The sequence below is a fragment of the Tetrao urogallus genome (assembly GCF_951394365.1).
Source record: "Tetrao urogallus genome assembly, chromosome: 6".
Lineage (NCBI taxonomy): Eukaryota > Metazoa > Chordata > Aves > Galliformes > Phasianidae > Tetrao > Tetrao urogallus.
Window position 1 is genome coordinate 3,006,781 of NC_136819.1, and position 22,213 is coordinate 3,028,993.

The following is a 22,213-nucleotide window of genomic DNA, read 5'->3' on the forward strand; positions in this document are numbered from 1 at the left end:
ATGTTGCATTTCCAGAAGGGTTAAGGGTGCTTCAAGAAGGCTTACAGCTCTGTGGGGAGAAGCCTGACTGGTTAGAAAGGAGGCTTTGAACACCTGCAAACCACACACGGAATCGAAACTTCAGGTTCCTTAATTAAACACTACAGTTATTAACTCTTGTGTAAAAGAGTAGGCATCCTTTTTGTGCCAGTACTTGAATGATTTATTCCTCTGCTGGTATCAGTATAGATAAATGAACCTTCTATCCCAGTAAGGCTACCAAAGAGCTGAGCAGGAGATTTCAGGCATTTGTTGCCTTCATGTTTGGTTTTGGTGGCCTCTCCTCCCTGACCTGACACTTGTAAAACAACTAGGGTTGTTTTACTTTGAGGAGCATGGACTTTAAAGTCAAGTCTTGCACAGCCTGGTGTTACAATGCGTGTTAGGACTTAGTAGGTAATTCCTTAAAAATTCCTTAAATTTTGAGTCGCTATTTGAAATCAGGGAAGCAGAAGGAGGGAGAGGAAGGAAAATGGCAAAACAAACAAACAAAAAAAAACCCCTACCTACAATATCTTCCAGGCAGTGCAAGGATATTCTGCAGTAGTTAGTGGAGTCCTCTAGAATCTCACCTTAAAATGAGCTCCTTGTCACAAAAAGCAAAAAGGAAGTCTGCAGATCTTCTGAAATGTTTCTGCTTGCTGGGAAAGCCCAGTTGTAGAAGCAGTGAGGGAGTGGAGGCAGGGAGTGTTTTCCCCAACCATAGCATCTCCATCAAATGCAGTATTACCTCAGTAATGATTGTTGTGCCTAAGCCATGGGTAGCAACTCTGTCCCAGAAAGGACACAAAGAAAAGCAGCACTGCCAATCTCTAAGATGCTTTCTTTCTCTGTGAAATTTGCCATGGGTAGTTGGATTCATCCATCCGTTTGCATGCACCTTTGACTGATGCATCATGCTGGATGCTTTAGGCACGCACTAATTAGTAGAACAAATAGAAAACCCCGAGGATGCCCGTGCTGCTTAATGACACTGCCCCTATTCTAAAACATCCCTACAACAAATTACTCATTTCATGGCTGGAGGCAGCGCAAGTTAATTTATCTGTATCAGTTGCTAAGTGGAAGCATTTACTTTTAACAAGACACACTGCCATTGTACCTTCCCAGGAAACTTTCCAACACTTGAGCTTTTGGACAAAAGTAAGAGAGAAGCTAAAAAACAGGCCAATTCAGGGAGGAAAAAAGTAATAGATGTAGGATGTATTGAAAGAGTTAGTAGATGCATCTGAATTAGTTAACTTTGATACCTTGTACAAGCAAAAAAGCTGTGAAGAGAGAGGACTTGAAGTCCTCTGAGGAGCTTTCAGTTAAAACCAGAACTGTGGCTCAGAACAAGGGTGGGTTGTGCAGGGATGCGTGCAGTTCCTGCTGTAAATGCTTCACTCAGGTAATTGCTTTTCAATCAATCTTAGCAAAAGAAATGAGAAGTCAAGTATGGAGAATGAAGCAAATTCGCAGGTGTCTTGTGCCAGTGTGGTTATAGCTGTCATTTTCAGTTGCGTATTGGTTTGTTTTTCTTCACTGACAAAGTTGATTGAGGAACCTGGAAAAAGTGAGCCTTGTTCTCATGAAATGAATGAGCTGGGCATAGCAGTCAGATGATATCCAGGAGTCCGTGACGTTATTGAGCTGTAGTCACTCATTTAATTATCAAAATGAACGTGGGTCTTTGGATGGGCGCAACTAACCACCGTGCATAACCAGGGGAGGGGAGCAGTGAAGGGAAAGGGTGGGCACTACCATAGTTCTGCATTTGTTGAGGAGCTGGATGAGACAAGTTCTTAACATGAAGTGTGTTGAACGTGTATTTTGAGGCCGTGCTAATTCACATAACTGATAAAGCAGTCTTTATGTTATGTATTTATGCCTTTTTACTGTAGTGCAGACAGGCTTGCAGTACTGAAGCACTCAGCAGTCTTTCAGAAAGTGAAATGTTCAGCATGCTTGCAGAGAGCCCAATGGGAGAGCGCCTTTATCTGGCAAAGCAACACTAGCTTGTTGCTGAACAACTCGGAAAGGTCAGTGTAGAACCCCAGCGCTTACAACTAGGGTCTCAGCAGCCCAGGCGCGGCTCCGAGCCGCTCGCTATTTGCTGCACTTCTTTGGGAGCCGCACCGAAGCGCGTTCGGAGCCAGTGCCCCGCGTTGGCAGCGAGCGGGGGCTGAGGTCGGCTGGCTTTGTGCCCCCCGGCAGCCTGAGGCACTCGGGTGCCGCCGAGCCCCGCCGCCGCCCCGTGCAGCGCGGGCAGGGAATGCAGGGCCGCCTCTGGGCCCAGCGCTCGGCGGGTCCCCGGGGGCTCGGCTCGCTTCTGCCGTCAATTTCTCCCGCGGTTCTCCGCTCCCTGTAGCAGCATTCAGCGCGCCGCTGCCGTTCGCACCGCTTCGGAGTGGCGGCGTTCCCACGGTCGCGGCGCTGAGCGGCGGTGGGGCGACGCGCTCCGCCCCGCTCTCCCCCGCCCCGTCCCATCCCGCGCTCGGCTCCCGCAGCCCCGGACGGCAGAGCGAGGCCGCCCCGCGCCGTGCGCAGGCAGCGCTTCGCCGGGAGCTGGGCGAGAGCCGGCTCCGTGCTCCCGCCCTCCCCCTTCCCTCCCTCCCCCCCGCCTGCCTCCTCCCGCGCTGCCCCCTCCTCGCCTCTCCCCTCCCCTCCCCTCCCCTCTCCGCGCCGCAGCCTCCCCCGGGCCGCCCGGCGCTGCCCGATCTGTGCGGGCGCCGAGGATGGCAGCGCGGCTGCGGCCCCTGGCCCTGCGGCTGCTGGCGCTGACCTTCCCCTTGGTGGCGAGGGGCTTCTCTGACGAGACCCTGGAGAAAGCCGCCAAATCCGAGGGCTACTGCAGCCGGATCCTGCGAGCCCAAGGCACCAGGCGGGAAGGGTACAATGAATTTAGCCTGAGGGTGGAGGGCGATCCGGAATTCTACAAACCTGGAAACAGTTATCGCGGTAAGTTGGCCGTCCCCTCCTTCCGACGGCGGGGGGAACGGGCTGGACAAGTGTCCGCGAAACTACGGCGAGTCCCTGCCTGTCAGCTCCCCGTCCCTCCCGGCGTGCGACTGCGTGGGCTCGGGCAGGGGAACGTGCTCCCACGCCTTACTTTATTGGGGATGCTTTGATGACAAGTGAGAGCGAGTTGCGTTTCACGGCATCGCTTTCGCTCCCGAGAACCGACTCGATATCAGGAGGAATTTCCTTTCTTTTATGAATTCTCTCTGCCGGCTCTGCTCTAGCGCAGCGTTACAAGTTGATGGGATACAAAACGAGCTCTTCCCCCGCTCGCCCGCTTCTGTGGGATTTCTTTCTAGCCCTGCAAACGCAGCGCAGCGAGGGGAAGCTTCACCATCCAGCAGGAAGGAGAGGGAACTTGGAGCTGGTTGTTCTTGCCCCGAAATGTGAATGTTAATATAATGAGTTAGCATATGGGCAAACAGTGATGCAGCATGCTGCCAGCTTCCCACATTTTCCACTTCTGTTTATCCCACCCCCCCCTGTTTTTTTTCCTGGAGAAATGAACAGATGGCTCAAACAGGAAAGAGGCAGAGGAGACTCTGCTAATGACCATTGTAAATAAGAGATGGAGACACTCATTCTCTGTTGAACGTTTTGCGTACGGTGCTTGAAATTAACTTCCAAAGCATACTTAAGCATATTCTTCTAATTAATAGAACATGGACAGGTTTTACCCACTTTTCCTGTCTCTGCATATAACCCCTTTGGAAACAAGCCTTCTTGGAATATTCTTTTAACTTTGTGTTTTAAAGTCCTCTGTGAGGAGATTGGGGCTTTTTAGGTACCACTGTCCGTCTCTTTTATAGGCAAAATGAATGGTTTCTTGGGGAAATCATCACTTTGGAAAATGGATTTTGAGAGTTTCTTCTAAGTATTTATCCTGACCTTCCTTAGAGTCAGTGCAAAGAGCAATGTTTTCCCCTTGCACAAACGTGGGAGTTTTAGTACAGATAGGGAGAGGAAAGTGTACGCATGGCATAAGCGTTTTGTTCTCTAAAAGAATGGAAAAAATATCTGCTGTACTGATGAGCCTGTTTGGAGCATTAGGCTGTAACTTTGTGTGATCGATTTGTGGGGTTTTTTTCCCCCAATAACTGATATATTTTAATGTGCTGTAAGGAAACACGCATTTCCCACTGACCAGTTGACTGCTCCAGGCATTAGGGTTAGTACTTATGTCTGAAGGAGTGCGTGCTGCATGTCACCTGGATGCGCCCACCAAGCAGCATGAAGAAGGTGACAGGTTCTGTGACAGTGACAAATGTGTTAATGTTCCCGGGAAGTCTGAGAACGTACGTCTGTGAAAGCATTGCTGGGTATCTTCATTTGCCTGCCAGAGAGTTTGCTATTCCATGGGAATGTAGGGGTGAGGAAAGTCCCAGGTGACTCAGTAGGACAAGTGTTGTAGATCTGTCGGGTCTTGATGTTAGGAGACTGTTCAATTCAGTAATCACATTAGTGTATTGCAGTATCTTAGAAAAATGCATTTAATAATAAAAAGTTAAAAGGCAGACCAAGATATGTGCCCAGGGTTTTGATATTTGGAATTAGAGCATTCAGTTGGCATGGAAGTGTACCCAAATTGTCCTTCATGGACACTGTCTGAATGGTGGGAAGAACATAAGTAAATGTTGCTGTAATATGGATGCTATTCGTGGCAATAACTAGAACTGACAGCCTTACAGGAAGTTTTAAGAGCTTGTTCTGTAGTACAGCTAATGCTATACTGTTGTTTTATCAGAAGGTTAGGTAATCATGCATGTAAAGCGTGGCATTGTATCGCACCTGTGATGGTTTTAGCTGCAGATTACCCAATATACTACACTGCAGAAGATTCACACAACCTCAGCTGAGTTGGAGCCAGATCTGCCTGTTTCCATGGCCCCTGTTTGATCTAATGCAATCTGGATCCTTGGCACATTCCCTAGTGAGCTTCCCGAATAAAAAGGGATTTCTGCAGGGTGGATGGTGCAGGAATGAGCTCTGTGCTCCATCAAATGGGTGGCGCAGGGGCATCCATGGGTTGATGAGGTGCTGCAGTGGGATACAGGAGACCATGGGTCGCTGCTCCTTGTTGTCTTCAGGAAAGCTTCAGAGGCCTTCCTGCGGTTACTTACCTTTAGATCAGCAGGGGTCTGTCTGGGTGTGCTGAAGTCTTGCTCTCCATCTCGATGGAGCACGAGGAGAAGAAAATGGTCCTGAGCATGCAGTCATCTCTGTTTTCGCGTGGCACCTCCTCTGGACCCCAAACACTGGTAGCAGCAAGCAAACATAAGTAAGGACGCTTGCTGCTGTCTCAGGTGATCCGGAACGAGGCAGCAGTAGGCTGAGGGGCCATCCTCCTGTCCTCCCTCATGTGTAAAATGGGAGTGATGGACTTTGTGGCTTTTCTCCCTAAGGATGGTAACCTGACAGATTCCTAGCATCTTGTTTGGGGCTCAGCCTGTAAGTGGACTTTCCCCTTCTAACCCTAAGGATCGTTGGGTCTCTTTTTTTCCATGTCTTCCTTCTGCTCAACCTGCAAATTGTCTTGTCTTCAACAAGTCCTCATTCCGCAAATGTCTGTTCACGTTTCTCAAGTTGCAGATAGAAGTAAATATTAGAAGCAGGTATTAGAAGCAGCGGGGGAGAGAGCGTGGAGTGTGTGTGCACCGTGTGAGGGAACTGGGGATCTGTCGGGTGGGGGATGGAGGCAGACAAAAGGAGCTGGTGATACATAAGCTTCTCTCTAAAGTGCCGTCCTCAACTTTGAGGTTTAATTGATCCTTACGGGAAGTTCTCATTGTTCAATGAGCGCTAATGAACGTAAGCACCGTGGGAGGGATTCTCAGCTGCTCTTTCAAATGGCACAAACAGAGTTGAGCCCGAGGAGGACTTTCAGTTCTTGTGCAACACGGAGCCTCTATCTCTTGTGAAAACCAGCTGCGGTCCGGCGGCTCCGAGAGCAAAGCGAGCTGCAGTTTGCCTGCTGGCACAAGCGCTCCGTAGCCAGTAAGGGCAGGTATCTATCCCTGCACCGCGGAGCTTGGGCAACCGGCAGAAGTGCTTTAAGCTAGATCGGATGCCAGTGTCGGCCCAGCACAGCTCAGGGATACCCAAACGCCCCCCGGGACCACTCCGCTCCAGGGTCCCCCCTGCTGTGCCTGGTGTCCCCAGCTCCGGCACTCCCGGGGCACCGGGTCTCCCTGCACAGCCGGGTGTGCAGGGGGAAGGGCTGCGCCGCTCGTGTCGGATGAAGCACGGATTTATTCTGGGTTAAAGCGACTGTGTAACCGCAGCATGAGTGCTGCTAACCCCAGGCATTCAAAAAGTATGAGTCAGGCTTTGGAATTCTCGTCATCTTTTTTTCTTTTCTTTTTTTTTTTTTTTTTTTTCTCTCTGCTGCTGAAAGCTTTTATGGTGTTTTAGCGTCCTCTGTTTTATAGGTAGATGTTTTCTTCAGGATTTTGGAAACTGCTTGGTCTGAGCTGTGAAGTTGTGAGGAAGGCAGTGAAAACTGTTGAGTCAGTTCACAGCTGGATTCCCTGTTCCCTTGCATAAGCATTTAAGTATTTCTGGTGTATCCTTTTACTTGTGGTGATTCAGACTTTTGAACTGTATGTAATATATGGAAAAAGTTGTTGCATGTAAAAGACCTTCACGGCAATTAGTTTCTAAGAACCAGCATCCAAGAGAGCGTGGTGGTTTCATCCTCACTGAGTGCAGCAGTGCTCTTCTCAGTTATTGCATCTGGCCGTGGGTTTTCGTTTAGGTGGGGCTGCAGATGTTTGCAAAGCTGGGCTAATAACGCTAATTTTGAAGCAGTTAGTAGATGGATGCATTAGTAGATGGAAGCAATGTTTAGAAACGTAATCGGAAACTTTAGCCCTATTATGGTGCCACTCGCTTCCTGTACATATGATGTTTCTTTCTCCTAAGAGACGGTGACGTTTAAGCTCATAATAAGACTCCATGGAAAGAACAGAAAAAGTGCACAGGAAATCATGAGAGCTGGGGGCCTTGCTATTATGCCCATCAATACCTTGTATTTCTATAGATGTTCACAAATAAAGCAAGAACTCTCCTTGGTCTCAATGCAGCACTTGCAGTTCTTAACCTTTTGCGCATCTCTCTGAGCCATTCATCGCAGGTGGTCAGAAAAGCTGCATGTCTTTGTACAAGCAGCAGGGGACCTGGACCCAGGTACAGCTCCTTAATGCTAGAAACCTCCAAATATCCTGCTTTATATTTTTCAGTCAGCGAATATCTAGGTCAGAAAGGTCCATGTATTCCACGCGAACTCTGAGTGGTGTTTGGACTCCTCACCCTGTTTGTGTGCGAGGTACTCTCTCCTGAATGCTCTTCTGTGAAGCTGTGCTTTGCTCGTGGAAGCTGTGGGTGGTCTTTGGTTTTTATTGTGCCAGTCAGCGTTAGAGAATGACAACTGTGTACTGCAAGCAGTGCTGTCTGCATCGTGCTTGAAGTTAGTTACTTAGTAGTCAGATTTTCTGACTCTTTTCCTTCAGTTCAAACAGTTTTTCTCTTAAGTTTTTTTTTTTTTTTTTCCTCTGTTTCAGACTAGGATTCCCATACGGTGTTGAGAAAAGTGCAGTGATTTTGAAATGCCCCCAAAGACCTTCCTCAAAATTCTGCCCCAATCCCCTTTTCTTACTAGCGTTCAGAAGAGTCATAGCTGACCTCTAACTCAGGTAGGGTCTCCTAGGTGGTGCTTAGGTGCTGGAGGCAAATGGAGGATTGGAGCGTGGAGGAGGGTGTTTTATTCACAGAGTCATAGAATCACAGAATGGGCTGGGTTGAAAAGGACCACAGTGATCATTGAGTTTCAACCCCCTACTGTGTGCAGGGTTGCTGACCACCAGACCGGGCTGTTCGGTTATTCTGGTCCATGTTCTTCTGGTCATATCTTCTCCAAGCATGCCATAGACAGACTAAGGGCAACTCCCAATGCTGTTAGGGCTTCTCTCATCCCACTGACATCACTAAAAAGCATAGAATGTCATGGAGGTCTGCCTCAAGAGCCTGAGATAACAGGAAAGGCTTCAGGGCCGAAAATCTTAGTCACAAGCTCAGCTTGTAGTCAAGCCTCACTAAGATGAGACTTCTCTTCTTAGCCACATTTGGTAAATGTCCAACTGCAGCAACAGCCACCTGCTGAATAAGTCATTCCAAATTAAAGAAAAAAAAAGTTTGCTTTACTGTTTTGCTCATATGTAGGATGCTTTGGGTACCCAAGCTGGCAGGACAGTCATTACTTTACCCAGGAGTTTAACTTTATGTCCTGTTCTGTCCTGAGGTTAAGGAAGAGGAAGGCTAGTTGAAAAGTTAGCACCTCCATGGGCTGGGATGCCTTGCTGGGGTGGGCGGTGTGGTTAGGCTGCTTTGTAGTCAGACATTTTCTGTGCTCAAATGCCTAGAGCTTTGTCTGGGCTGAGAGATGGACAAAAGCTGAAGCCAAATGTTTCGGGAGATGTTCCTTCACATGAAATTAAACAAAACGACAAAAAGATCTTCAACACTACCACTACCATCACAAAGCAGCCTCCTGTACAGCTGAACAGATAAGCTGTTCATGTAGGGGGAAAGAAAGGGGCTTGAACAAAATAGCTGAGACACATCACATCAGTATTCTGGTAGGGCTTTTCAGTTTACGTGGAAACTTGGACTGAAATTTTTTGTATTCTGGCTGGCTGTTGTTAGTGCTTTAGCTTTTGTTAACAGCAACTTAACCCAGCCACGTTTCATGCTGAACTGTGAAACGATGAGCACACGACTGTTTTCACAATTAACTGTGTGCTTTCTCTGTTTCTGGTACGTCAGTGACACTTTCTGCCGCCACTCCTGCCTACTTTCGAGGATTCACACTGATTGCTCTGAAGGAAGGAAAAGAAGGTGATAAAGAGGAAGACCATGCGGGAACGTTTCAGGTGAGAGATCTTTCCCTCTGCAAGTCTGTTTCCCTTCGTGCTGGGTTCCAAGGGAGCCACTTCTCGCACAAGAAGATGAAGAACGTGTGGAAGTAAGCATAAATATTTGTGGATTCTGATACGAGAACCATGTAACGTGCTTTATATGCCATGCAATCACTTGAAGAGGTCGTGGCTCTGATACTTCTGCTTCATCCTTCTTTTCCACATTTTTTTTTTTAATGTTGAACACGTGCATTAATTATTTGAAATAGAGACACCTGAATTTCTTATCCAAAGTGAATATAATTTGCTTTATTCCTGTTTTAGTTTTTGCATTTCCGTGCTTAGAAATTCTTGTCCACTCATATGTAGATTACTGTTTGGAGAATTGTGCTTGCCACAGCTGTAATGACTGTTTTACCAGTCATAAATTAGGTTCTGCTGTTTTATTGATGCTTAGTAGATCTTAATGAATGCATTCAGTGGGATGGAATGTTGTTTATCATTATCAAAATAATCAGAATCCAGATTGATGATTCACAAAATAGCATTTTGAGCTATTTCAGAATCATGTCACATGAAAAGAATTCTGGAAATGGAGACCACACATCATATTTTATGAAAACTGATAGAAATTGGGTAGTTGTGTTGTCTCCAATGAGAGATTGTTTGCTGTTTGACTTTCCAAAGTTATAAATACAGTTTGATATACTGATTATAGTTTACAGGATGGGTAACTATACTAATATTCATTTAATAACGATAAATTTTGTCTGTAACTCACTTGCCACTAAGAAGCATCTCTATTTTTTGAAGAGAAATACTCAGAAGTTTTAACCTGTAGCTACCAAGGGCATCCTACCATCTTTTCTTAAATTCAATTGTTTTTTATTTATAGCAAATATGACATGCAAACTCAACATGTGTTTGAGGTGCCTTGAGGTGTCTTTGTAGCTTGCATACATTTTTTAAGGAAATATGGAATAAGTAAGAAGACAATTGATGTTGGAATAGCTCTCCTTAAAATTAGTGTTTTCTTAATGCTGTTTCAGAAAAATCTGTTTAATATGGATTTTTCTTTAAAAAGTAAACTAATGTTCAGGTCTCATCTGATGTTAAGAAATAGAGATGGTCTGCTTCATAAGTTTTAAAATGAACTAGTCACCAATAGTTTCTCTGTTTCAGTTATTAATGTCTCCATAGCATGACTAGTGGGAAAGACTTGGCCTGAGTGTGTCCCTTATGGCTAGGTGTAAATCTAATGCAAAGGGAGAAACTCGCTAAGCTTTACTGGAGCACAGAGTGGGAAACAATGGAGATTCTACACTCAGAAAATAAAGTCTGATGGGTCTCAGTGGAGGAAAGATTGTTTAATTAGTTTTATTATCAATCAGTATCAATTGCAATCTGAAGTCAGTATTCTAATTGGCAGGTAGAGCTTCAAATTTGATGCATAACTAAATTTGTATTTCTGTGGTGCAAGCAGTGCTCATTGTGCTCATCCCACATCGACACCATTAATGGAAGCTCGTTCACATCCTGCCAGCCCTGCCTGTGTTCATACAGGTTTAAGATTTTTATTTAATTATTCCATGGGAGCTTGTGTTATTGTTAAATACTGGTATCTCTTGTAAGATGGCTACATGCTAGTAACTAGAAGGGAAGAAGGGAAGTTTATTAGGAAGGTTTGCACTGTTTGCATTGCAGTGAAGATCTTTGTGATTTTATAAGTTTGCAGAGTAAGAAAAAAAAACATGTACAATCACATGCATGCCATTTGCAGTTATGGATTTCCAGTGCTCCAATGAGGAATACGTTATCCAATGAGTGAGCTAATGGAACAGAACTCAAACTGTTAAATAGTGGCAAAAGACTGGATGCCACTTGTGGGCTACTGGCATAATGCTTTCTTGCCATGAGGAGATATTTACTGTTCAAATAATAATTACAGCAAAGAACATAAAATGCACTGCATGAGGAAAGGTGCTTCACTGATTTTAGCAAGTCTTGAAGCTCTGATAGAAGGAGCCTTGAGGTTGACAAACGCATTTTTTCCCCCCTTGGAGAGCATAAACCACCGTGTTTTCAAGCCTGTCAGTACTGCTTTTCAATCATGAGATATGGGTTATGCTGACATCTGTGGACAAAACCCACACCAGAAGCTGTGCTCAGGTGAGGATCCCATGGGGCCATGCCTTTTGGTTTAAAGGTTGTACTGAGCAACGTGTGTAATGCTTCAAAATAGAGCAGAGGAGCATGTGTTTGAGCAGGAAGGTGTTGAGTAAGGACTGGTATCTCAGCAGCTGATAGAGCCATTGGATGCATGGGTTTTGGGGTCGCAGTCGTGCTGCAATAAGTTTTGCTCTGCAGCCCCTTGTGCAGGATGAATGTGCTGTGACGGCCTGCTGTGAGTTTACCCAGTGGCTTTGCTCTCTTGCAACCTTCTCATGGCTCATTTACTTTTGCCTTGACTGCGAGTCAGCAGGTATGGTCAGTCTTCATTAATCATTAAGCTGCTGGGTCTTGATTCTGTAAGGAGCACAGCTGTTAGAATTGTTGGTTGGGCAGGTATTTTTCTCCTGTACTTTTTTTGTTACTTTTGTACTTGTCATAGAGTAGAGACCATTACAGAAGTTCAGTTTGTACTCTATTGTTCTAAATCCGTTTTTCACTGAGAAAATTGGGATTTTAGATCTGATGTGTTACTATTGGTTCTTTACCAATGCGTCCAAACTGTTTTCCTTGGTTCTTGCAGCACGCCCAGAGCACAATTTGTGCTTAGCGTAAATAAATGGCGTTATTTCCCACAAACGTACTTTACGTTAAATATAACTGGGGAGTTAAAGATGCCAAATTCAGCTGCAGAATTACCAGGATGTAATAACACAGCTCTTACTTATGCAAATGGTAATTGCACAGCGCTGGGGCGCAGTGCAGCACGCTTAAAGCTTGGGATGCCCGTCCCACTGCTCTCTTTAGAAGAGCTGCTCCCAACTGTTGTCATGCAAAATGCTGATCCTTCTGCTTTGTAACGATGAGCAACAGTCTGCAAACTGAAGGCAATTGGAGGGCAGCTTCTGCTCAAAGGCAGCAATCAAACTGATAGGCTGTAGAACAGTATCTATATGGGCCGTTTTAATCTACGTGTATATGCAGTGCAATGGATTTAGTTTGGTAAATAACATAGATTAATAGAAATTTAGTCATGAATCTCATTTCATCCATCTTCCTTCTCAAAGGAAAAATAAACGCTCCAAGAAAATCCTTGGGGGTGTTTCCTGAATGTTTTCAAGAAGCGTTCAACAGCAACAAGAGATTCATAATCTCTTCAAGCATTCAAACCCTTTGATATTTTATGAGAAATTCAAGAAAAACTATATAAAACTCTTTTTCTGATGTCTAAACTGAGTTGTCTTTAATAGTGGTGAGATTGTTCTCTTATTAGATAGTCCTCCAGAATTAAGAGCTTCCTTGGTATTTTCTGAGACAGTTACTTTGAAGTTTCCCTTAATCTCTCTCCAATTCCTTACACTTTCCATTTTAATGCTATTAAAATTAACATATTTTTCCTTGTTGAGTTTTGCCTTTTATGTTGCAAGTGCAGTCTTACTTGTGTTGCCCAGAACTGTGCAAAGTCAGTCAGTTTGAGCCCTTAGTACACAACCGTATAGAATTCAGACAGGATAGTCCTTTGAGAATATCATAATTCTGTTCTCTTCATGCAGAAATCTAAGTGTACACAACTTACCTGTACAGTGGGAACATTTTGGTATTGTACAGGAGGTCCATAATGAATTTCTAAGCCCTTTCTTGCACATTCTGTTGCCTACGTAGTTATTAATCATTTATGCCTATCCGTTTTATTCCTTCTCAGTATGGATCTTTGTATTTGTCTTGCCGAATTTCATCTTGACTGCATTTTCAATTTATCAAGGAAATTCTCAACTGTAGTGCTGTCCCTCCAGTGTGCCCAGCATTCTTCCAAAAGCTGTTGCTGTTTATGAGGATTGTAAATACTTGTTAAATGGCGAAGCGGCCAGTTGTGTGCAAATGTGACATGCTTTTCTCATGTATGGGGATAAACTGAGTCACACAGACTCAAAACTAGACTTTTCTCTGTCCTGTTTTGGCCTAATCTGCCCTTAAATTATTATGCTATGTCTGCTGTTTTTGTGATATTTTGCTACTGAATGTTTACCTGAAGCTGTCCTTTTACTCTGCCAAGAAAACAAATTTCAATTTCTTTGCTTTACAGTGAGTCAAGAAGTTCTTAGTTTAGTTTACCACCCTGTGGTGAAAAACTAGTTAAGAACAGGAGCACAATCAAGGTTTTGCTTAAAAAATAAATGTGTGTGTGTGATGTTTATAATAATTAGGTGTTTTCTGCTTAAGCAGATTCATGTAACGGAACCTGAAGTAGCAGCTGATAAGTAAGGCTCTGGTGGTCTTTTGCCCTAAGTCACTTTTCTCTTAAGTTATAACGTTGCCTTTGTTTGCAGAACGGTGATCATTTCTTTTGATGCTGTTTTGCTGACTGACGGGTTTACCAAAGCTTTCAGATTAGAAAATATTGTTATGAAGCTCTTAGAAAAGCAAGCCCTTGGTTGTTGTGTTCCTGCATTTTACAGGACTTGTGCATCTTTTTAAGCAGTTGATATACTGCATTTTGAAAAGAGTAGTTTTAAAAGGCTTTTGGCCACATCTGAAGATATATTAGATCTTGTATTTGTATTCTAACTTAGTTTATATTTTTAAAAATGGCCGCTGTTCTTTATCAAGCTTTTAATTACTGATGTTTGTTTCTTTTTAAGAAAGCTTATGCCCATGTATGAGTGTATCAGACAACAAGTAAATGGCTTACTCTCTGATGGATGGAATGATGTAGTTTTGTTCAGGACTTGCCCAGTGTTTTGCTCCTGTTTGCATTCTGTACCTCCCCAGCATCTTATTGCTGGACAAGAGTCATTGTGCTGTCTATAAGCATATGGAAATAACACATTTCTACTCTGACTTGACTCTCTGACTTGACTCTGACTCATCCAGTGGTTTGCAAATTGTGATATTGATTTCCAGTTCATAGTGAAATCGTGTCGCTTAAGTTTCTCAGTAAAGCTTCCTCACAGCACTGAAAAAGTAACGTTCCCCTCTAGCTAAAATGTTGAACTCTGAGGTTTTCGTGGAGGAGGGTTGTGAATTTACAGGTAGGAAATTTAGTCTTCAAGTGACAGATGAAGTGAGAGGAGGTAAGAAAAGGATGGGCGCTATTTATTTCCTTGCAGCTTTAAACCTAGTAATTACATGGCCGCAACTTGTGTACCTTGCTTACATTTATCAGGGAGGAATACAAAGCAGGTGTAGGTGTGTTGGCTTTCCAAAGAGAGATGGCTGCTGTACGACCCTGCTTCCAAAAAGGGGGTGTGTGTGCAGTTGCATTCAAAACCCTAAATGAAAATTCTGTTTCTGAAGTTTTGATCAGTAGTTCCATCATCAGCAGGAGCTAAATCAATGTGAAACAGCTGCATACAATCATTAAGTTCATGATCCGATGCTATTATAGAAGCTTAAAGATGAGAGAATTGGGATATGCCAGGTATGCGATTTGGAGACTGAGAAGGGAGAGGTGAATCTTGAATCTGTAAAGTTAAATGTCATATTTAAGTCTCTGGCAAATGTGAAAGGTTAGGAGTATTCCCGAATTTCTGCTAAATTCAGTCTTGCCTTGGAATTATTTCATGAGAATCACTGTGCACGTTATTCTAGGCAAATTCAGTGGTAAAATGGGCTCTAATTCCTATTGTGCGTAGGATGGAATTTGTTGTCCTTGGTGTAAACTTCCACACATTTTCTAGAGTTCCCTGACTTCCACAGTGTGATACTCAGGGGTTAAAACTTGAGCTTATAAAATAAAAGGCATCTGTCACGAGTAATAGCGATGGGAAGATGTGAACAAACTCTTGGAATGAGATTACATAGAAAAATCTCCAGTACACTGGAAGAGGTAGACCTGAACCACTTACTGGCAAGGTTGTGGTTAAAAACTGTATTGCTTCAGACAGTAAAAGATTATTCTGTAAAACAAAAGTGATGAGTGCTGGGAACTTTTAGAAGGGGAACAGCTCTGTGGTAGGTATTATTTGCTGCTGATGACACTGTAGAAAAAGCAAATTAGATTCTAATCACTTTGTTTGTTTTTTGACCCTTCATTTACTTTTATTTTGTTTCTTCTTGTTTGAGCTTGTGTTCAAATGAGGCGTTTTTATGTTCAGTCACCCATTTTTTGCTTATACTACATACCAGCTTGTTACACCACAGAAATTTTTTCAAATCATATATGTAGTTGCCATGTCTTTTGGGATTAGTTATTGAAGCCATATGAAGGCACAGCCAAAACCAGAAAACATAAGAAATCTGTAGATATTATGTGTTTGACTACAGTGCATGCTTGAAGTACTGGCTAGCATTTATTAAGAGGAAAAATACTGAATTTTTTTTTGATAACTTGCTTATGTCAACTCCGAGTGTTTTTCTGTAGCTTACTGGTTTATTGCTTAATAGGAAAAGAGACCTTCTGCTGAGAGCTTGCTGGGATTTATATGAACTCTTTCACCATGGATGCTGGGAGAACGAGAGACAGCAGGTACAGGGTGAAACAAGGCAGAGTAGGACTTTTCTCTGTGATGATGGTAAGGCAGTACCACAGACTGCTTAGAGATGGTGTGAACTCCATCCCTGGAGGTTTTCAGGACTAGCCTGGATGCAGGTACTCTGATTTGTAGCAGTGCATTGCAATAACAGGAGTTATGGACAGATGACAACACTTGATAGCACTACCCAGGCGCCAGCACATACAGGGCAGTTGCATGCAGTCTGTAGGGAGAGGCGTGCATTCTTCCATGTAGGCATATGAAATCAAATCTGAGTTAAGGGTAATATCGATGAATTCGTATATAAAAGTATGCCTAAATATTGCTAAATATTCCCGTCTCAAGCATGAAAACCAGAAGACCTCTTCCAAATCATGCCTGCCTTCAATAGGGCTTCCTCATGCTGATGGAAGGCAGTATCTGACTTCCCTTCAGACAGCTCCATTTTTACTAGACTGGACTGTTTTTCACAAGGGATATCTTGCTATGCCTCTACCATTACTTTTAAACCTTGAAACTATTACTTTTTATTTATTTGGCATAAGTTCCTTTTTTTTTCTTTTCCTCATTTTCTTGCCCTCTTCCTGTCTCTTTGGCTGTGGAAAGGTTAATCTACTTCTAGACACATCATTCTTTCATTGTTTAATTTAATCTCAGTCTGTTCTCATATTTTCTTTTTGGTTGGTGAGGTAGTGCTCTTCCTTGAAAGCAGCTTCAAATGGCGATTGTCACAGTAAGAGCTTATATTTTCTTTTAGCAAAGGGCTGTGCCTAAATAAATATTCCATTTGTTGATGTTTCGAGTTGTGCTTTCAAGAAAAACACACACCAAAAACCCACTCCTACCTTCTCCCCAGGGAAAAAAAAACAGCCCTAAACCAAAATCAGGAAATGTGCATCTTGAGATATGTCCGCTAAAACTCCAGACTCTTTTTCAGAGCTAAGGCTTATCAGAAGTATGTTGTCTCAAGTCTGACTTCTGCCCTGCCTTGCGGTCTGCAAATTGTACACACTCTACTTCTGCAGTGCCAGACTGCATCACAGTGATGTATCAGAGTTCCATGCCTTAATCTCCTGTGGAAAGAATAACTAAATTATTCTGTCCTTGGGTTAGCTCTAAACCTTCTGGCTCCCAAAGGTTCCTGAGCGGATTCCTCAGATGATTGGAGTTGGCTACTCCAGTCATTGTGGGAAGATGTGTAGAGAGGAAATAGCATTAGAAGCACTGTCCTTCTCTGCCTTACAGGCTCCAGCCTGCTCTTCACACCCACTGTCATTGGGAGGGACCTTCTGGGCCTCTTGGGGCCATGCAACACCTTGCAGGAGTTTGCAGTGCAGATCTGGCTTCCAGACTGCGGTTTGCATTTGCAGTTATTTCATTCAGAGCCCAAGTCCACTTCTGGGAGTGCAGTTCTCTTTGTTCTGTCAGCGAAAGCTGTGTGTTCTTGTCTTCAGAGCATTGCTGAAGAGAAGGTAACCGTCTCAGTGATTTCAAAGGAACACGTGTTAAATACATTTTCTTCCAGCCCAGGTAATCTACCTAGCACATTGTTATTCTAATGCCTGTCTGTCTTTAGATAGTGACTGGTCTGCACACAGAAACAACTCTGTGGCAGTAACTTTACAGAGGATAAATGTCATGGTTTATAGCTCCACCTGTACATAGACTATGGCTTCATTGAAACTTTTGCTGAGCATCTCTTTCTTCACTCCTAGTGTTACCATCAAGCTTTCCTTTTGGTCTTGTTATTTACTAGCTTAATCTAGGGCTCTCACCAATTACTTCACATTCTTTGTGGATCTGCTGAGCTGTATCACCATTATCTCCTCAACTCTTGTCCTTCTTTAAGTGCTCTATGAATTACCTCTGATCTATTTACTATTCTCCAATGTCAGAAAACCTTCCATCTGTCAGTTTCAATCAGCAGGGCCTTAGTGTCTGTTTGCTGCCCTTCCACTTGACATCAGGTATTCCCTATGGATCTGGACAACCATGCTACCCCCATCACGAGACAGGTTTTCAAAAAGCAAAGTTATTCTGGCTAGATGTGCTACCAGACTGCAGTGACTGGACTGTAGAAGTAGAAGTTTCTGTACGTACGTGACTCCTCTCTTGTATTATGCTTTCTTTTTGGAAGGGTGGAAGGGGTGGGGGTGAAGATGGTAGTAGAGTCTGAGTCTCAGTTTGACTGTTTCTCCAGGCTATATGGACTTCTCCACTATTTTAAGAAAATCTTGCTTTCACACCTCTAGAATTGTGAGGAAGGAACACAGACACCAGTAGAAAGTCTCCCAGTTAAATTTAAATGGTGGGTGTTGTTTGTTTGGATTTTTTTCCTCTTAATTAATTGTTCTGAGTGCCTTTTAGTGGTTTAGAATCGCAGTGGCATTTTTAAGTTTAAGAATTTATCTGCCTACTGGGCTGGCTCATGAACAGCTAGAGAAAATCCTTCAGCTGATCTTCAGACTGTATTGGACGTCTTCAGTTCTCCAGGCTTCATAGTTGTCAGGAGAGTCGGTTCTCATCACGCTCATTTGCTGAATTCATTGCTAGCAGACTGAATTTATTTTGCTGAGCCATTTGTCTTGAGAATTGCTTTGTGAATTCAGAAGGTAGTTTTACGTTACCAAAGTGACAATATATTTAGCTTTCGTTATTCTAGCCTGCATGTGTGCCCTTCTCAGACCTAGATGCAATCTACGCTGGCAGTTAGTCTTCCTCATTTGCAAGTGTTCCCTTTCTGATGTTGGTAGGAGTCTCTCACTGTTTGCATAAGGATTCTATTTCAACTTCCACTGCTGTCCTGAATAGTTGTAATTGATTATTTTCTCTACTGCAATAGCTCTTTCTCATGACCTAATAACCCAGGATCATTAGTCATCTGATCACAGTGTATTTACTCTACATCAGTGATGTAGACTGTGTCCCCGAATGCCTCTCCACGTAGCACAGGACATGAAATGCAGGTGGTGATGGACGATATTGCTGTTTCATCTTACAGCCACAATAATGCAAGATCTGTTAAGGGAAATGACCATATATTTTGACTCATTCACCATGCCTGTTTTTCAGTGCTTTGTCCTAATGTACCTTCATAGATGACTTCGGTTAGTTCACTTCATGCGGTCATGAGCAGATATTTACACAGATGTCCTTGGGATGATAGGCAAGGACTTGTAGATTTATTTATTTTTTTCTAATTTTACCTTTTCATTTTCAACACATCAGATGTTTTGCTTCAGTGCTAGTATTTACTCAAGAGACTCTTCAGACATTTCTGTTTAGGATGCTTGATTTTCTTTGGCTTCTTTTCTTCAAAAACTTCAAGGTGAGGCTAGAATGCATGTTTGAAATGTCTTCTCTCACTGCGTGTTTAGACTGTTTGGAAACTGAGACCAAAAAGCTGTGTAACGCCACTTTTCCTCCCGTATCTACTGTTGGAGGACTCTGGGAGCTCCTCATCCAGTCTTTTGCCAGCACAATGCTGGATTGCTTCAGAATGAAGTGACCTTTTTTCTCACTGGTCTGTGAAGACTGAGATGTTAAAGATGTCAAAGATTGAAAGTACTTACATGGAAGATCATCTTTGGACGAACGGACCAAGTTCTCATGTCAGGATTTCTCCTGGTCTGTCACCCCTCATCCTGATTCTCTCCAAGTGTTTTATGTCCCCTAAAACTTTGCTAATAATCACCTGAAAGGTATTTCTTTCCATTAACATCAAGTCCTGCCAGAGAGGTTCTCAGTACTCATTCTCTGCCTGACTAATTTCTGAAAGGCTTCCAGGGGCACCGTTTCAGTGAGATTTACGCTCAGTCCTGTCTGCTCTCTGACACCCTTTCTGTTCACGCTGCTCCCAGCCTGCATCTCATTCTGCTGGAAGTACATGGCTGCTGCCATCACTGCTGCAAGAAGAGTCATGCCTTTGTTGCTGATTTCTCATCTGCTAAGTTGTTCTCTGACAGAATTGCTTCTGTTTCTATGCAAGAGTGTCATCTTGATCAGCAGATGAAGCCGGGAGATGCAGCTTTCACGTTAGGCAGGAGACAGTGATGTCTGACTCTCATTCATTGACTTGCTCCTTTTAGTTCCCAACTATTTCTTACTGTAAGGGAGAGCTCTTGCCTTCTACCCAGAGACAGGCACCTGTAGATATGGTCTCACTGCTGAGTCAGGCAGATTCTCAAGCTGTTTGAGTATTTCCATCCTAGCTGGCTTTGGGACTGACTTGCAGGAGCTTGACTTAGTAGGCAACCACTATACAGTGAGAGATGCATCTAAAAATGATGCATGACTTGATGCTCTAGTTAGGCAGTTTTGCTTTCTGAAATGATTTTTGACTATTCTAAGTAACTGTGCCTGTGGAGGGGCCTGTTGCTGGGAGTCACCCACAGTGTAAATACACATACCAGCAATCGTTGAAAGGGGACAGAAAAATTACTTGTAATTGCATTTCTTGCAGATGGGTGTTGTTTTTTTAATTATTTTTAATTATGCCTCCAACTGCCCTCCTTCCTCCTCTGCTCTCCACTGTCCTGTTCAGCTGTTGAGCAAGAGAATCTGAAATCATGTCTTCCTCTTTGCTTTTTTTCACGGTGGTGTGAGGTGCTGCTATGTGAATGCGTGTTACAAGTAGAGAAAAGCAGGATTTTTCTCTCTTAGGTAATTTTGATTCCAGTTTGTATAGAGAATTGAATATCTATGTGGGCAAAACTTTTCAAGCAGCCAGAATTACTGGCAACTCGATGGACTTTCTATCCAGGAAATTATTTATTCCAGGAATTTATTTATTTTGCCAAATATTTGCTGGAGAACACTTTGTATTTTTTGCTTGTGGATGCTTTTGATTATTAAAGCATGTCTGTTGAAAGTTAATTTTCATATGAAAATAAATAAAAAATAGCAAAGAAACTTCTGATCCAGTTTCACAAAAGCCAGTGTTTGGTTCTTGAGAGTGCTTTTCATAGTGCTCGGTAATTAGAAAGGGAAATTCCCTGCTGGTGTAGAGCTGCCATTTTGTCCCCCTGTTCCCTGCATTGTCTCTGTGGTAAGGTTATTATGCAATCTCTGGCAAGCTCATCCTAGCAGACTGCTTACTAATTTGTAGGCTGTAGGTGTAAATGGGAAAGCCTTCGTTCTGCTTCTGTTTACTTCGCTGATTGAACTGGACTCCAATTATTCTCATCTGTGTGAATTGAGGCACTGTTGTTGCTCTTGCCTCTTTTTTGTCCTTGTGGGTGGGCATAGCTCATTTGGACCTGCATTTCTTTTCAAAAGAAACATTTAAAAGAATGAGTGCATAAGAAGTAGTTTTAGTACTTACTGTTCTATAATCCGAATGGTTATGTATTTTCCTGCAGTCACTGGTGAAGTACAGGTTACTTAGGGCATTGCCAGTGCCTGTGATTGGTCAGGCACACATCACGGTTTTGTTCTCTTGGAACTCGTTTAGTCTTTTTTAATTCCAGTGGTGTGAGTAAAGCTGACTCTGCTTGTATAGGAGACTTAATTATACCTGATGGTGCTTAGTTCAGCCTGTTTGTCTCCAACCTACTTAAGCTGACCTCCTGCTTTTTAAAGAGAGGAAACAGAAAAAGGGTACATAAAATAGCAAACAAATGCTGAAAATGGAGAAATACTTTATACTGTGGCCTGTTTTGAGCAATAGGTCGCTTTCTTATGAAAATCAGCTACCTATTTTATATAATTAATAGAAGAGTGCTTTCTGGAAGCTGCAGGGAGGTACTTTAAATGGTTGCTAAGGCAGCAGATTGCCTCTTACAGGTGGTTTTTCTGCTCTGGCTGCTCTGTAGATGTTGTTGTGGGAACTCTCGATGCAGGAATAAAGCAAGAACCCGAAGCTAGGATACCACCCCACACTAACCTGTCTGTTAAGAAAATCTGTCCACACGTTGGGATAAATCCCAGCCTTATTAAGATAACTGAAAATATTTTCTCTATTTGCTGCGCACATAGGACTTGTTTTTTTTTTCCGGCTGTGCAAAATTCCTTTGCTTCCTTTGAGATTCTTTCAGTAACCTAGTTTCTAATCCACAAAGGTTATCCAAAGTGTGCACAAGAATTAGAATTGGGTTATGATATATTTAGACAGTGAGATTATATAACAACCTCTGTTTCAGACGTTGAGTGTTCCAAGCAATAATTTGGAGCATGTTTCTCAGGAGTTGTATAGGATTTTTGTTAAGCGTGAAAAAAATCTGCATACTGTCTCCTCAGAATTATAGGTATATTTATCCATTTTTTCTGTTAGCTCACGTGATGCTCATCAGCTCGTCTGATTACATTAGTTGTAAAATTTATTAAGCCAACATAATAAGTAACGAGCTTTGTGTGCGGTGAAGATGTTGTGCAACTGCCAGCTTCCACAGAAAGAACAGAGTGCACCTCACCACATGGTCTTAGGCGTCTAAACCCATTTCCCTCTCCCTACCGACTGTGAAAGAGATTTGCATTTCTTTGGGGGAATAACGAGCTTGATACAACTGATGTGAAAGATCTTTCTGGATTTATGACCATTTCTTTCATATTTTCAAATCCGTATCCATGCACAAGAAATTGCTTATGCCTTATTATGGCCAGAATAAGCCAGAATGACATAAG

At 43.1% G+C, this 22,213-nt stretch overlaps 1 protein-coding gene across 1 annotated transcript in view; it reads left to right on the top strand.

Moving 5' to 3' along the window:
• Positions 1-2,756: 2,756 nt before the first annotated feature.
• SPON1 (spondin 1) overlaps positions 2,757-22,213 on the top strand; it is a gene marked incomplete at both ends in the record, with an annotated part of 182,770 nt that continues 163,313 nt past the window's right edge. The window contains 2 exons of the mRNA XM_079536927.1: positions 2,757-2,979; positions 8,860-8,966. Of these exons, the coding sequence (XP_079393053.1) occupies positions 2,757-2,979; positions 8,860-8,966 (330 nt within the window). The remainder of the gene's footprint in view (positions 2,980-8,859; positions 8,967-22,213) is intronic.